This window comes from Rhodamnia argentea, chromosome 7 (assembly GCF_020921035.1).
Source record: "Rhodamnia argentea isolate NSW1041297 chromosome 7, ASM2092103v1, whole genome shotgun sequence".
Lineage (NCBI taxonomy): Eukaryota > Viridiplantae > Streptophyta > Magnoliopsida > Myrtales > Myrtaceae > Rhodamnia > Rhodamnia argentea.
This window is the reverse complement of record NC_063156.1, coordinates 2,465,093-2,480,470: the sequence shown is the minus strand read 5'-3', so window position 1 is coordinate 2,480,470 and position 15,378 is coordinate 2,465,093. Positions and strand designations below refer to the sequence as shown.

General features: G+C 43.0%; 3 protein-coding genes and 1 long non-coding RNA gene across 6 annotated transcripts; 2 read left to right on the top strand and 2 right to left on the bottom strand.

The window, feature by feature from the left end:
* On the top strand, positions 1-1,970 carry LOC115754252 (AAA-ATPase At2g46620-like). Its single transcript, XM_030693216.2, has 2 exons — positions 1-1,808; positions 1,861-1,970. Exon 1 carries the CDS (start codon positions 300-302, stop codon positions 1,773-1,775), a length of 1,476 nt encoding a protein of 491 aa, XP_030549076.1. The 5' UTR covers positions 1-299; the 3' UTR covers positions 1,776-1,808; positions 1,861-1,970.
* Positions 1,971-3,048: 1,078 nt separating this feature from the next.
* Positions 3,049-8,975, top strand: LOC115754291 (vacuolar protein sorting-associated protein 26A). Of its 3 annotated transcripts, XM_030693271.2 has the most exons (14): positions 3,049-3,214; positions 3,320-3,434; positions 3,557-3,604; positions 3,828-3,872; positions 3,981-4,055; positions 4,546-4,620; positions 4,723-4,795; positions 6,389-6,433; positions 6,547-6,658; positions 7,155-7,221; positions 7,338-7,382; positions 7,619-7,674; positions 7,941-8,116; positions 8,304-8,975. In XM_030693271.2, exons 4-14 carry the CDS (start codon positions 3,870-3,872, stop codon positions 8,483-8,485), a joined length of 909 nt encoding a protein of 302 aa, XP_030549131.1. In that variant the 5' UTR covers positions 3,049-3,214; positions 3,320-3,434; positions 3,557-3,604; positions 3,828-3,869; the 3' UTR covers positions 8,486-8,975. The 3 variants fall into 3 exon arrangements, with proteins under 3 accessions (XP_030549131.1, XP_030549129.1, XP_030549128.1); XM_030693269.2 differs by lacking the exon at positions 3,557-3,604; XM_030693268.2 differs by lacking the exon at positions 3,557-3,604 and having other exon boundaries at positions 3,049-3,238.
* Positions 8,976-9,321: 346 nt separating this feature from the next.
* LOC115754323 (rhodanese-like domain-containing protein 14, chloroplastic) lies at positions 9,322-11,378 on the bottom strand. The gene is made up of 6 exons (XM_030693312.2): positions 10,897-11,378; positions 10,686-10,732; positions 10,335-10,427; positions 10,085-10,223; positions 9,876-9,978; positions 9,322-9,727 (listed from the first exon to the last, which is right to left on the bottom strand). Exons 1-6 carry the CDS (start codon positions 11,126-11,128, stop codon positions 9,613-9,615), a joined length of 729 nt encoding a protein of 242 aa, XP_030549172.1. The 5' UTR covers positions 11,129-11,378; the 3' UTR covers positions 9,322-9,612.
* A 1,699-nt stretch (positions 11,379-13,077) lies between these two features.
* Positions 13,078-15,113, bottom strand: LOC125315934. The gene is made up of 4 exons (XR_007199245.1): positions 14,409-15,113; positions 14,013-14,117; positions 13,407-13,478; positions 13,078-13,201 (listed from the first exon to the last, which is right to left on the bottom strand). It is a non-coding gene; the product is annotated as an uncharacterized LOC125315934 (long non-coding RNA).
* Positions 15,114-15,378: the final 265 nt, after the last annotated feature.

Here is a 15,378-nt window from a genome sequence, read left to right as displayed (position 1 = left end):
TCTCTCTCTCTCTCTCTCTCGATTTGGCTTTTTTGACCAATTAAAGGTGCCGGCTCAAGACTTCCCCCCTAACTTCCCTTCATCGCCATTAAAGCAACCTCTCTCACCTCCAACCTCCCACCCTCCATCTTGCTTCTTCGTCTTCTTCAAACCCCAAATCGCAACCTGTTCATACTCTGTTTCGGCAATCCAGCTTCGCTGTCGTGGAGTTTCTGCAGCTGTAAAAGTCACTCGCTGATTCGGTGTGTATCGTCCCAATTCATCATCGCATCGACCGACCCATCATCACTCGTCGGGCCATGATGGGCTTGGACAATGAGCTCCTGCTCCTCCTCGCCGTCGTCCCCGTCTTCTTCCTCCTCCGGCTTCTTTACAGAACCTCGCTCCTGCACAAACTGGCCGCGCTCCTCCAATCCGTCGAAGACAGATGCTACGTGTACCAGTACTACAGGATCCCCCAGCACAACGAGCTCCTCCAAGAGAACCAGCTCTACCGCCAAGTCTCCACCTACCTCAGCTCCCTCGTCTCCCTCCAGGACTCCGACTACGCCAACCTCTTCTCCGGCGCCCGCTCCAACGACATCGTCCTCCACCTCGACTCCAACCGGACCCTCGCCGACCGGTTCCTCAGCGCGCGGGTGTCGTGGACCAACGAGAAGGGCGAATTCGAGCGGCGCGCCTTCGTGCTGAAGATCAAGAAGAAGGACAAGCGCCGCGTCCTGCAGCCTTACCTGCAGCACATCTTCCAGGTCTCCGACGAGATCGAGCAGAAGAAGAACGAGGTGAGGTTGTTCATGCACCTCGACGGGAGCGACCGGACCGGGGAGGGCGGCGCGCGGTGGCGATCGGTGCCGTTCACCCACCCGGCGACGATCGACACCGTCGTGATGGATCCGGAGCTGAAGAGCAAGGTGAAGTCGGACCTCGAGAATTTCCTTAAATCGAAGCAGTACTACCACCGGCTCGGCCGCGTCTGGAAGCGGAGCTACCTCCTGCACGGTGCATCCGGCACCGGGAAGTCGAGCTTCGCGGCGGCGTTGGCCAAGTTCCTGGGGTACGACATCTACGACGTCGACCTCTCCCGAGTCGCCGACGACTCCGACCTGAAGGCCCTCCTCCTCCAGACGACGGCCCGGTCGGTGATCCTCGTCGAGGACCTCGATCGCTTCCTGGAGAAGAAATCGACGGACGTGAGCTTGTCGGGCGTGCTGAGCTTCATGGACGGGATCGTATCCTGCTGCGGAGAGGAGCGCGTGATGGTGTTCACGATGAGCGACAAGGATCGAGTCGATCAAGCGGTGACGAGGCCCGGTCGCGTAGACGTCCACGTGCACTTCCCCTTATGCGATTTCTCCGCCTTCAAGGGCCTGGCGAGCAATTACTTAGGCCTTAAGGAGCACAAGCTGTTCCCGCAGGTCGAGGAGAGCTTCCAGGCCGGGGCGAGCCTGAGCCCGGCCCACATCGGCGAGATCATGATCGCGAACCGGTCCTCCCCGACCCGGGCCTTGAAGACCGTGATCAGCGCCTTGCAGAGCAGCAGCGAGGGGCGGGGGGTCCCGAGCAAGGGCGGGGCCACGCTGACAGGGAGCCGGTCCGGGCGGGGCAGGGAAGAGACAGCCGAGCCCGCGTCGGTCTTTTGTCGGGAGAGCGTCCACACGGTGAGGGAGTTCGGGAAGCTGTACGGGCTTCTGAAGATGGGCAGCCGGAGGAGAGACAATTCCATGGACTTGAGTTCGGGCGAGAAGGACGGGTCGAAGCATGAAGGCCAAAGTTAAGGAAATTCGAAATTGGTTATTCGATTTGAAACGGGGTTTCTGATTTGGTCCATCGATCCTCACCTCGTTAGGAGAAATATTGTCATTTAACGTCGATGTGTAACTAGGAAATTCATGTTTATTTATCATTTTCCGCCAAAGGAATCGTAAGCGAAATTGCTTAATCTCTGTATAATCCGTCCATAGCAATGAAAACCGTTTTGTTTTCTTCTTCGGCAATTGGATGTGAACTAACCTCGGAAATGTCTGCTTCTTGGGCAAACATCGGATCCTCTTCTTGTACACGAAGGCGTTGAATCGTGTGGATCGATGATCGATGACATGCCTTTGACAATTTTGGCATTTGTGCGGACTTTTTCTCGCTACTGAAACCGTTAACGGAGATTTTATTGGAGATGTTCACTTTTTGTCAATGCGACACTGTACGAAATTCATGTCGACGGTCCAACCTCGAATCACATGGACAGCTTAGTTTCCAATTATGTTCGGTAACATTGAAGCCTACAATCATTAAATTGGAAACAACCATTGTCATTTGTCAAACAATGTGACGTGTTAGCTCATAATAAAAGAAATGACGTGGAATTCCCTTCCACGTAGACAGAGTATCTTGTAGTTATAGAGCACATACCCAACCGAAATACCTGAACACACGCGTACTTTTCTTTTAAAAAAGCAGGGGACAATGTGATATTTTAAGAGTTAGAACAATGGCATGTTCGGAGTAGATATGATCACAAGGAGGGCCGAGTTTAATAGACCGATCGAATTGGGAACGATTCGGACTAGACCTAATCGGCCAATTTGGTCCGGATCATGATTCCACAAAATTACTAGGGAGAACCGGACCGACCACACCGCCTAGACTAGATCGAATAATATTATTTATGAGAAAAAAAAATTCTAAATGTAAACCTAAACTTAAATGTAAGATGCTTAGTATGATTTATAGGTTTAGAGACAATGCAACACAATTAATAAGAAGTAGTTCGGTGAACACATAGTTAACTAGAAAAATTTAATAATAAATAAAAAATGCAATCGATTCAATGATTAAATCGCCTGGAACCGACAGTCCTAATCATAGGCATGTCGCCCACGAGCCTTCTCAAAGTCCAGTCAAATCGAGCTCATATTGGCACATGAAATTTTTTTTTTTTTTCTTCAGGCAAAAGAATTAGGCCCAACTAAAGAGTCCAGTACCGGCCGGCGATCAATCAAAACGACTTCGTTTGGGAATTCTCACAACACCGCGTGCGAGTCGCGTGCGAGCGAGAGTCACGTGCGAAGCACCTGACGATTCCCCCAAGCCAGCGAATGCCGTCCCCGCCCTTGTTCCCATTCTCGTTTCCATCTGTCCAAAGCCTGCATAGATCGACGACCCGCTTCGATTCGTTTGCTCTGTAAAACCTCGCGAATCTCCGAGCATCCGGCTCCAGGTATGCCAATTCAGGCGATCGTTGGTGTTGAGTCTTCTGTTGATTAAGGAACTGACTCGTGATTCCGTTTTGAGTCGTCTCATGTGGAATTCGGTTTGGTCGTAGCTGTCGAATTTGAGCTGCGGACATCGGCGTGCCGTGTTGGTTGGGGTGTTTCGGTGGCAGACGGAGTAGGCGCGTGCTGTTTTGGGCTGCTCCGCGGCCTGATTTCGTTCTCCAGGTATTTGCTTAATTGTCTTTAGTCTGTCAGATGCGATTTTTACCATTTTGACGATTTGAGATATAGTCGCAGAATTCTATTTTCGCCCTTCGTTCAATTAATTTCTTCGATTTCTCCTCCAGTATCGTTCGATTAGCCACCATATGTCTGTGTAATGGAGAATGTGAAAGGTAGGTGGTTATGGACTACAACTTAGACGTTTGATAATGTGTCCTTACATTGGACGCTGTACCCGCCAATCATTTCTAGTATGAATTTGGTCATTGTACGCGGGTCATCCTCCGCGTGATTTTCCTCAAGTGGTTGATTTCTGTCTCCTTTCGTTTATGTATTCTTCCCTTTGCCAGTTCTTGCCACTAAACTGCGTTTGCTACTCTCTTTCTTTTTTTCCAGATTGGAGGTAGCGCTTGTTTGTGGACTAACAAAGCAAACAACATGGTTAGCAATCACCGGAATCTTTGATTTTGGGATTGTTCTGATTTATTTTCTGACAGAATGTAGAATATGATGCTGTGCATGTTCATGATAGTGAATTTGTTTTTTCAGAATTATCTTCTTGGAGCATTTAAACCATCATGCAATGTTTTTATCACATTTGCCGATGGGAAAAACCGTAAGCAGGTAATCTGAGTCTTCTACTGTTCCACCGAATAGTACTGGGAAGTGGTCCGATTGTCCTCAAAGGTTATCAAAATTATTTCCAACTTCCAAGATCTTTATCCTTTGTAGGGTTGTTCTCTGAATATATAGATATCCATGCACACTGATATTAGTTGCTCTAGTCTGGGAAAAACCATTAAATACAAAGCTAACTGAAATGTAGCATAAGCAGCAGAATGAAAGTCTGTCTTAAGAGTATTGTGCAAATAGTAATTATGCATCTTATCACCGGTATTATGCCTAAAGTCTTCTAATTTGGTGCAGCAGGTCTCAAGCTTGCAGCACTGTTAGACTCTAGTAGTGACAGGCACCTTTTCTTTTTCTGTTCTCTCAAGTCTAGATTAGTTGTCAGCTATCTTTTCGTCATCATTGTCTTCGTCACAAGTTGCAACACAGTTGACACAAAAGGGTTATATCATGCAATATCTCTATAATTCTTGCGTCCTTATAGGTTCCTTTGAAGAAGGAAAATGGCCAAACTATCATGGTCCCTCTATTCCAAAGTCAAGAAAATATATCTGGCAAGGTATTCTTCTGTTTTTGTACTCAGTGGCAAGTATTGCAACACCCACCATTTTGTGGAAAAAAGCTTCATGTAAACATGGTTTCCATTGGTTTTTTCCTCCAGGTATCAATAGAACCAATTCAAGGGAAAAAGGTTGAACACAATGGTGTAAAAGTTGAACTCCTGGGTCAGATAGGTCAGTTCCAGTGACAACGTGATGTTAGAATTATGCTCTGGTGCTTTGAGAAGTCTCTTTCTTTGACTTTCATGACCCTTATTTGATGATCAAAGAGCACATTCTCCAATGCAAGCAAATAGCTGAATCTGTCTATGTTTTTACTAGTTTATTCTTCTGCTCAGGCATCTGCATGTCATTGTGTTTTTCTTTTAATACGTTCAAAAATGTTATCTACTGGTATCAGTAGCTTTTGGCTCTGTTGTTTTGTGGATGGTCTTATTTTTTGAATTTTGAGTGTGTGAATTGTCTTATTGTTGATGAGAGACGTTGCTATCTAAATTAATCGAGTTATTGCAAAATGATGCATAGTGAAAATCAAATAGACAATGTCTAGTGCCCACAAGTGGAAGTTGTCTTCTTAAATCAGCTGTAGTTATAGTTTGAGTGGCTTGATCCTTAGTTTTCTAAAGGTAGTTCTCGTGTATTTTCTTAGAGAGGATTTTGTTCTTTGTTGGAGGTCATTTCTCTCCTGGATAACCTCAGTGATTGCGTGACTGTATAGTCCTTTTTCTTTATGAGACTGAAGGATTGTATAATTGCTCTTATCTTGTACTTTTGATCTGGTTGGTTGGAGAGTTGTCATTTTGAACTACTGTGGTTGATATTTGCACAATTTGGCAAATTTTTATTTGAATCCCTAGTGGTTGTTGATGTTATTTTATCGAGAAGGTTCTTATGAAGAATGTGATGTTGAGGTTGTTTTGTATCAAGGTGAATGTCACTCGGGTCTGGTCACTGCGACCCCCTTTGTGAGGAGGCACCTCTTCTCTTGAAGTTATGGGGCTACCCGAAATCCAATTTTTTTTTAGAACAAGTTGAGGCCATTTCTTGATTCAGTAAAAGCTAAAATAGTTGAATAGGGTCCCAAATAAGGAGAGAGATTTAAACAGCGAGTCCGATTACACCTATTCCTAATCCTAAATGGAATGAAACGATGCAAATGTTTAGTTACCAAATAGGGTTGTGAGTTATTAAATAGTAAAACTACAGAATTTAGTGAGTCCAAATTCATAAAGATGAATAAATAGGCTTATATAAAAAAAGATGCTATAAATATTCCAAAAAAAGCTATACTGATAGAAAAACTTGCATTTGTCACAAATTCATACCATGGGAACCAATGTGATCCGTCTCCAAATATATCTCCTGATGGTGACGGGCGATGAACCAGGAACGAAGTCCAATCTGTCTTCTGAACCAAAGAGTTAATCGGGCCAGTAATTCAATCCAACGCTTTGACGGAATCTAGTAATGGTCGTAGGCATACCTCTTTCTAGTTGATGCTAGTGCTAGTCTGGTTAGTTCAGAGTAGGGAGTTGCATACATCTTTATAGTTGATGCTAGCGCGGAAAGTATTTTTTATGGCTTTATTAATGGCAAGTTTTTTTGAGTGGAAAAGAGAAAATGCCTACTCTGTACTTGTATATTCGGTCGTGCATAATAATTTCCTTTCATCTTCCTTATTTTCTTGATGATTCTTTGTCATAGAATTTTTAACATTTGCATCTGTGGCCAGTATATTTGAATGAACAATCTTGTTTTACTTTTCAGAGATGTACTTTGACAGAGGGAACTTCTACGATTTCACTTCTCTTGGTGAGTTTCACTTTAGGCTTTTCTGATGCAACATGTTAACTACTTTGTTGTTTTTTGGTTGTGGTCCATTTGTTATCATCGTATGATGTCTATTTGTGTTCTTTCATTTGCAGTTCGTGAGTTGGATGTCCCTGGTGAATTATATGAAAGGAAAACGTACTCCTTCGAATTTTCTACAGTTGAAATGCCTTATGAGACGTATAATGGAGTTAATGTGAGGCTTAGGTAAGTGCTTTACTGAACTCTGTGTGGAGAAATTTGGTTTACATGGAGGAATTCCGGACAACTTCCTTACATGATCTGACCCTATCTTTTGTGTGGCAACTTTGACATGTTCTATATTTCTGTTGTCCTCTTTAGTGCTTTCAGCTCTATGCATGCGCACACATTTTCATGCATATATCTAAGCATCTCTGTATGTACTCATGATGTGTGTTTGCTTTTGCTTCATGCTGACAAGTGATGAGCTGTCACTAACTGTCACTAAGGCCGAGTCGATAGCAATCTCAAACCGCTTCCTAGGTTCCTTATTTTAGAATCTGTTTCCAAACAGGCAATAGTTTGGTTAGTCAATTTGCATGGATGTGTGCTGTGATGATTGGCTTAATGCCTTGACTTCTCTTTGGTTGGTTTCGGTTGTCCATTCCACTTTTTCTTAATGAAAGGAGTCTTTGATCTGCATGTATGTGGTTGTTTTAGTTTTCTTGTCCACCCTTTTCAGGTATGTCCTGAAAGTAACAATCAACCGCGGGTATGCTGGAAGCATTGTAGAATATCAGGATTTTGTGGTAAACTTACTCTTTTCTCTGCCATTAATAGTCGGTTACATTTCTCACTTACAGCCAACTACCATCAACTATGGCATCTCAAAGTTTTTGTTTTATGGTTGTCTTGTTTTCCTTAGGTTCGGAATTATTCTCCACCGCCATCAATAAACAATAGTATCAAGGTGGGAGCGATGCTCTGTTTAAATAGCCAGTCACTGTTCTGTGGTTTTCAACATGCCTTCAATGTTTGTCATAGGCTTTTCTATGTATGGTGATATGAAAGAAGCATAGGATACTTGTTCCATAGTCTGAGAGCTCTCTCATCTCACTTTTAATTGAAATCACGTGCATAGTCTCTTCATTGTGAGAATTGTTTCTCAAAGTTCTCAATTTTCATTGCAACTTTTGTGTCATGCAGATGGAAGTTGGAATTGAAGATTGCCTACACATTGAGTTTGAGTATAATAAAAGCAAGTGAGTTCCTTTCTTTTTCCTTCTTCCTTTAAGATCTTACTGGACCTTTTTCGCTTTGTGGTAATCTGAGATGCAAAACATTTTTCTTAATATAGGAGAGTGCACTGACACAATGTGTTTTTCTGTGAGATTAATTATCCTGATCACCTGTCCTTCATCACATTTTTACTATGTAGACATGGCGGATTCTTGGTCTAAAACTAGGATGGTTTTCTCATTCTGAATAGGCACTTTTTCATTGCCTGTGCAATTTACATGTGTTGCAGGTATCATCTGAAAGATGTCATTATTGGAAAAATATATTTTCTTCTCGTGAGGATCAAGATAAAAAACATGGATCTTGAGATCAGGCGTCGAGAATCAACAGGCTCAGGGCAAAATACCCATGTCGAGACAGAAACCCTCGCCAAATTTGAACTTATGGATGGTGCTCCTGTCAGAGGTATAGCTATCAAACATTGAGGTTTTGTATTACATTACCAAACATCTATGTTCTCATGTCATGTTGTATGAAATGTCGTCATTTTTAAGGACGGTGTCTTTCTCTTCTCGTCTTTGGATGATATAAACCTGTTGCTTATGAAGAGCACTTGATGCAATGGCTCATAAGGTTGTATTTGGTTGTACAGGTGAATCCATACCCATTAGATTGTTTCTTAGTCCTTATGAATTGACGCCAACCTACCGGAATGTCAACAACAAATTTAGCGTGAAGTACTACTTGAACCTTGTTCTTGTCGACGAAGAAGATCGGCGGTATTTTAAGCAGCAGGAGATCACAATATTTAGGTTACAAGAGACGTCAACATGATCCAAGAAAAGCAGCACAGAATTGGTCTATTGAAAGATGAAATTGACTGCCTTGTGACATCTTGTAAGGCCTTTGAATTTTAGGATTCAATAGTGGGACAGACGACTTTTGGCTTGTAAAGGGCAACCGCTGATCGTTATACCAGCTTTATCACGGCTTTGTTTTTGGTGTGGTTGCTGCGGTTTCCTGCAGGGATGAAGAGAATGACTGGGTGGCTTTTATTATGGATGATCTACCAGTTGGTGTCGCAAATAATAATCTGGTATTGCAGGAGGTTCCTTGCTGCTTTCACAGAAACTGCATCTACTCCATGGCGTTTAGACTTAATATGCAGAAAATGGCACATTTAGTGCATTAACATGTGTTGATTGGTCATTATCAGCTCCTCGGTTTTCTGGTCCTAGATGTATGTACTCTGGAGTCTTGTTGTTTTAACATTGCTTCTTGCCCGTATATATTTTATACTACTGGACCATTAGTTCCGCATGGCTTTCCAACCGCTTGATACTGATTTGATGTTCTTCTTGGCGAATGCAGTTAATTGCTAATATGAACTGCTGGAGAATCGCTGATGTATTTACCAATTAGACTCTAGGAACTAGCATGATCAATAACTGATTTGACGGTGCGCCTGAAACTTTAGCATCTTTTTTACCTCTTCTTTTCGATAATGATTTTGATACTTTTGAGCTGATGAAAGGTCTCTGGTCTCTTAATTCCTGTTAGGCCATAGAGCTGCCAAAGATAAATTGGAGATGCTCTATTTTGCGTAGCAATATCCAGGGAATTTTGGCCATTTCTCACTCACTAGAAAATTTCATAACCGATGCATTGTTAACTCCCGCTTCATTCATTTTGACACGCATATAAAGAATTGATTCCAAGAAGCGTGAGACTTTTACTTCCAAATGCATTTTGGGACAGATATCGGTAGCAAAAATCGATGTTCTGATTGGAGATGCATTCTTGTAGCGTAACGCCTGCAAGATATCAACGATCAAGCTGTCTAGTTTACATGGTCATCGAAGTACTCATCAACCGACGGACAGACGGCATCGACCGACATATCCTTCGTAATTTTCCCAAAGGAGAATGATAAAAAAAGCGCTGGTACGACGCTCAGGTTTTCACTCTTCAGAAGCTTCCGGCAGTCCCTCCTTGAACCATGTATACAAGCCCCCTTCTAAATGGTAGACATTGGTGTAGCCGTTGAGCACCAGCAAGTATGCTGCTATAAGTGATCTGCAAGAAAGAGCTTGATGAATAACTATCCAACGATCTCCACATTAGGCTGCAGATAGTAACGGTTAGTCGGAAGGCGACGCAGCATTATGCAAGGTAATTCCCTCATTAGGCAACAAAGGGTCATTACAGGACTAAACATGATCACCTTGATTGTTGACCTTCAGGAAGACTTTGAGATGGCTTCATTGTGCCGCCGGCTGAGCAAGCCACGATTATCTTGGCGTCTTTACCGATTTTGGATTCCACAGCTGTAGCAAAACAGTAGGTTAAGAAGATCAGTCTGGCATCTTTAGCGACATGGGGGCCAAAAAAAAAAAAAAAATGGAAAGCAAGTTCGGCGAGACGATGCTGTACTTGTTATGAAGTCCGGGTTCTCCTCCGTGCCTGCAAAGATGCCGAAAAAGGCGAATGCAGCTCGCCTTGCAATGTCCCATGCCGTCCATTCCTTGATGAGCCTATATATTTGCACGTTTATAGCCCCCGGCGGATGAGCCTACCGCACAAAAAACGAACACACGATTTCCTCAATTCAACATGTCCGATCGTTCCGTTTCCTTGGCTCTCACGAAAATTCAGACGTTTGATAGCAAATCGACTAGCTAACCTCCTTGTATTCGGCTTCAGGCCGGACATCGAGAATTACGAATTTATTTTCCTGCTGAAGGCGCAGCGCTTCCTTCACATCCACACTCCTCACCTGGAAACAAGATACTCAGCTTAATTTCAGAGCTAATTCGTGTTCTGGATCAAGGGTCTCTTTAACTTTCTTTCTATGCTCAAGCAGACAAATATTTTGCTTCAAATCTCTCTTTTCAATACTTGATAAGGTAAGCCTTTGTTACAATTCTTTCATTTGACATTTCTCCAGACATTTGCAAGCATGAAAGGTAGGAAACCAATTAGGATTGAGATCAAAATTTAAGGTAAAGAGAGAGAGAGAGAGAGAGAGAGAGACCCTTTTCTGGAGCAGAAATTCCCTCTTCACCTTCCACTCTTCTTCAGCTAATCCCCTCAAAACAAATTAGAGAAAAAATCAGTTTGTGCTGGTGAAGCTAACAGGCTAGGAGCTCATGATACTTCTCAGACATATTCACCTTTCCACTTGGTTCAGCGAATATGGAATATCACCAACGAATTGGGAGGCCAACTGGCCACAGTATAAGTACCTGGTGACTTCGCCGGCTTTGTTGCTGCATTCCTGACTCTCAGCACGCTCGGAACGGGCCGCCGCGCTGACAAGCTCCTCCACGAATCCCCGAATGACCCAAGCACGGCGCGGCAGGAGGCACGCTCGTGGGCAGTTTTCGGAGCGAAAGCAAGAGGCGAGGAGGACTGGAAATTGGAGTGCAAAGAAGATGAGGATGCTGGATGGGGCGTGACTGAAGCTAAACCAGCCATCTCTTCTTCCCTCTCTGTTATCCCCCAAAGCTTCAATCAGCAAAAACGCTGCAGCACCTGGTTCCTCCAACAACTGCGGTGCCAGGTGGGGGGGAATTGTTAATCAAGACTGTCTTTTTGGAATTGGATGACAAGAAAATTTTGGCAACAAGACTTTCTTTCAATCTCTTGCTTGATTCCTTTCAGTGTGTCTTTGTGGGGATACTCGTGCACACTTGACGGTAATAGGATCAACGGGGCCAACTTGAATTGGGAGATTGTGGATTTTTATCTTTGCTCAGAATCTGAACTTGTGGTGGATATTCTAATTTGCCCTTGTTGATGTGGCTTTCCTGTTCCAGCCTCATCCATCTGATGCTTCCTTTCCTTCTGCGGGCCCTTCCATTGAGGAAAATGAGAGCGTAACAGGTGGCTGGAGGAGTAGTAGCACGAGGTGTCACTTTTCGCATTCGCCTGTTGAACGCGAATTCTACCCAATCCAATAATTCAAATGCTTCATCGCATGCAAATTGTGAGCAATATCGGGATATTTACTTCATTCTGTAGATCTCTCGAGATTATGCATGCAACTTCTTTGATATTGATTATGTATGATTTTATGTGTAATATTCATATCGAAATATACAAAAAAGACCACATTTCTCAACTCATATCACACTCACCAAAGGCTTTATTTGGGCAAACAAGAACGAGAAGGGCATAAATCTTATCCAGTAACAAATGTTGCTGTCTACACTTCGTTATGCCTTGACCAAGACAATCGCACGTCAGCTCATTCTCGTTCTATCACTTGCTGCCGTTGCTCCCAATCCCTTTACTTGCAGGGTCGCATGCCTATTAGCAACGACAGTCACTTGAAAATTTGTTAATATCAAGAAAAACCCCAAACTGGTACACTCGTGATAAATTAATCCCAAACTAAAGGGGCAATCTCAGATTTAGTGGTCTAGCTGATTTGATTTGCATAATTTAGTCGTCGAACTTTTCGTTTTGGTCGAGTTCTAGATATATGAAATGCTGTTCAAGAAATATGGCTAACTCCCCAATTAGGAAAAGAAATACAAAAGGGAAGATGCAATTTCATTAGTGTCGGCCCAGAAAATCAGCAACGAGACTGTCCATCGGACATCTCTTGATGAGCACCGCCTCTTGCATCGGACCATCTTCTGAACCTATGAACCCCACGGAACCGACATGATCAGATTAGCTCCGGAGCCCGTATCGTGCACGTCATATTAAGAGTTGCATCCAAGACACTCGTAGATATATCAAATGAAGATTGAGTCTATCTAAGGGAAAAAAAATTATCGGATTCGACCAGCCACGGTATCAGCACTAGTATGACGTATTCACTGATTCATATAAGCTCTACACTATTAGTCTTTGCCAATAGTAGCAGTAAAGAAGCCACTTTCAGAAGCATTTGCCGCAAGTGAAAGGAGAGTACGGAATCAAATTGAGCTCAAAAGCACTCCCCGGAGCGAAAGCATATGCAGTATTTGCAAGAGCTGATGGGTTCAACCTGAGCTTTACTAGAACCGAAAAATTCAACAAGGGACAAAACAAAGAGAAAGCAAACAGCATACACTGCACTTTTTCCATTAGAAGACTAGAAGGGGGAATGAACTTGGTTAAGGAACAAAAGCAGCGACACGACCATACCAGCAAATTCAGTAGGCACGGCGATCTTAAATATGCAGTTCTTCACCCTATCCAGGCAAAAGCTCATGCTAGCATTCCTTGGTCTTCTTTTGTAAATTTAATAGAAAATTTGTGTTCTCATCAAGCTGAGCTGTTCAACAGCACTTCATCTACTACAAATGCATTACAGTTACCTACCAGTGTCCCTATGTGATGTATCTTCATTATGCCTATCTTGACCGTCCCCAAAGGTTGTCCAACAGAATTGTCTCATTTCATTTCTTTGTCCAAAGTAGACACCAGAGTGGATCCAGTCCAAAGTAGAAACCAGATTGGACCACGTTAGCAACTGCAACAAGCAAAAGACGCCACGAACAAGAGGATCTTGACGGAACGGCCCGTTCTTTTCCAAGGACCTTCCAGAGCATCACACTGACAAAAGCGACAAAACAAGTTAATCATAAACATCAGATGCAAAAACAAGAATAGTCATGACACGATTTAGCATGTATAAACCATCAAATATTAAAACTAACCGACACATGAAACGTGGAAGTAAAACTTCTCTCTGATGGTTCACTATACCACATGCAAGAAGCACTTGCAACATAATGAGATCTAATGCAATATATCTTACCCTTTCAAACAAAAGTGATCCACCAATTAAAGCTATCTTGGTCGAGAGTGAGCTTTATTCACATAGGGCAACCTGTGGCAGTCATAGAGTAAAGTCATGCTAGAGAAGAGAGAAGCAATGGAATGTAAAGACCACGAACTAAAGTAAACCGATAAATAATGCTTTGTCTATCCAGAGCATCTAAAAACAGCAATTCAAGATTGCGAGTAAGGGAAATGCAGATAGAAGCCAAATATGGTAATCTATGAAGATACACAATGTCCACAAAAGTCGATCGACTACTAAAAATGCAACAACATAAGTGGGTTGAATTGACTTTTGGATTCTTAGCTATCCTCTCACGTAGAAAATCGACATGGTTGGCCTTCAGATTGAAGTGGTCTCTGCTGCTCAAAAGGCAATTGTGCTGCATTTCCTTGGAAATAAAGGCATGGAGAATGAATTACACCCCTACCTATTACCTAATAAGCAACTCTCGCGTTGATTTCTGAACATCAATCGCTGAAGCCAATAAAGTAGAAAGAATCGTAGACGCTCTATGGCCATCACTTAGAACAGCGACAGAACACCTCAGAGAAGGAAGGGAAAACGGAAAAGCGGCAAAACTTGTAGTGGGAAATGACGCATCATAAACCCGGCGCCATACTTCATTGCTTCTTCATATGCTACACGAAACCCACGTCCGAGATAGACCTCGGGCTTATTAGCAACCTAATAAATAACAAAAGTGAGATCCAGAAGGATATATGTATATTGACTTTTGGATTCTTAGCCCATCTCTAGTGGAGGAAATTGACATGGTTGGCCTTCAGAATGAAGTGGTTATGCTCTGCTGCTCAAAAGGATAGTGTGTTGCATTTCCTTGGAAGTAGATCCATGGAGAATGACTTGCACCCTAACTATTACGTATAAGCATCTTTCGCATTAGCCGATAACTCTCTACGGCCATTGATTAGAACATCAACAGAACACCTTAGAGAAGAAGGGAAAAGAAGGCACTACATTTTCTGAGAGAGGCATATCCTTGCCACAATACTTCATTGTTTCTTCCGTCTCTACATGATACCTATCTCCGGGATAGACCTCATGCTTATTAAGAACAACCTAATAAATAACAGGAAGGATACATGTTGAGTCCAGTTAAAAATGATGCACAAGGATATAGCAAACAGACTAATGCTGACATAAAGGTTGGTCTAAACCAAACACCTCATACGTTATAGCGATCAAAACTGGAAACGGATTGCAGAAAAACATGCCTTGAATCATGACTGGTCGTAAAGGATACCAGTTGCATCGACCATTAGAAGCCACCCACAGAAGGAGATAAAATCAAATCGATCCTTTTAGATTTGTATCAAACGATGATCAAAAGAGCATTAATGTACACTGAAGACATTCAGTGTCATGACAAAAATTTGCCACAAAATACATGTCGAGCTACTCTTCTCCTCGAGTATAATGCTCAATATTCTGGTGTTTCTTCAGATGGAAAACCGACAAGATCGTGAATTAGAATCACAGCATTAAGCTAGAGCATCCATGGATAAGAAGGTAAGATGTTGTGAAGGCAGTTCTAGCATCACACAACCTATTAAAAACCATTTGATCATCCACAAATGCTTGTGAGTGTCGCCAAACTTAATGCTAGTGGGAGGAAACACTGAGCCAATGAAGCCACGGACTACGATAAAAGGTTAAAAAAAGACGCACCTTCGGATTCCGCTCCGGCGAATTCAAGCGTACGCGGAGGGCGGTCATGCCGTTCTGTCACCTGCACTCAAACAAAAACTCCGTTCATTCTGAAGTATAAAACAAGGCACAAACCAAGTATAACACTCAATTAGCATGATTCAAAAGCCTCGATTACATTTCAAGAGACCTGCTTGATACACGGGGTTTGGTGGGCAAAACGAAAGGGAGACGTGGGTGGGAGGTTCTGGCAGTAGGAGAAGAGAGGCGGGAGAGGAGA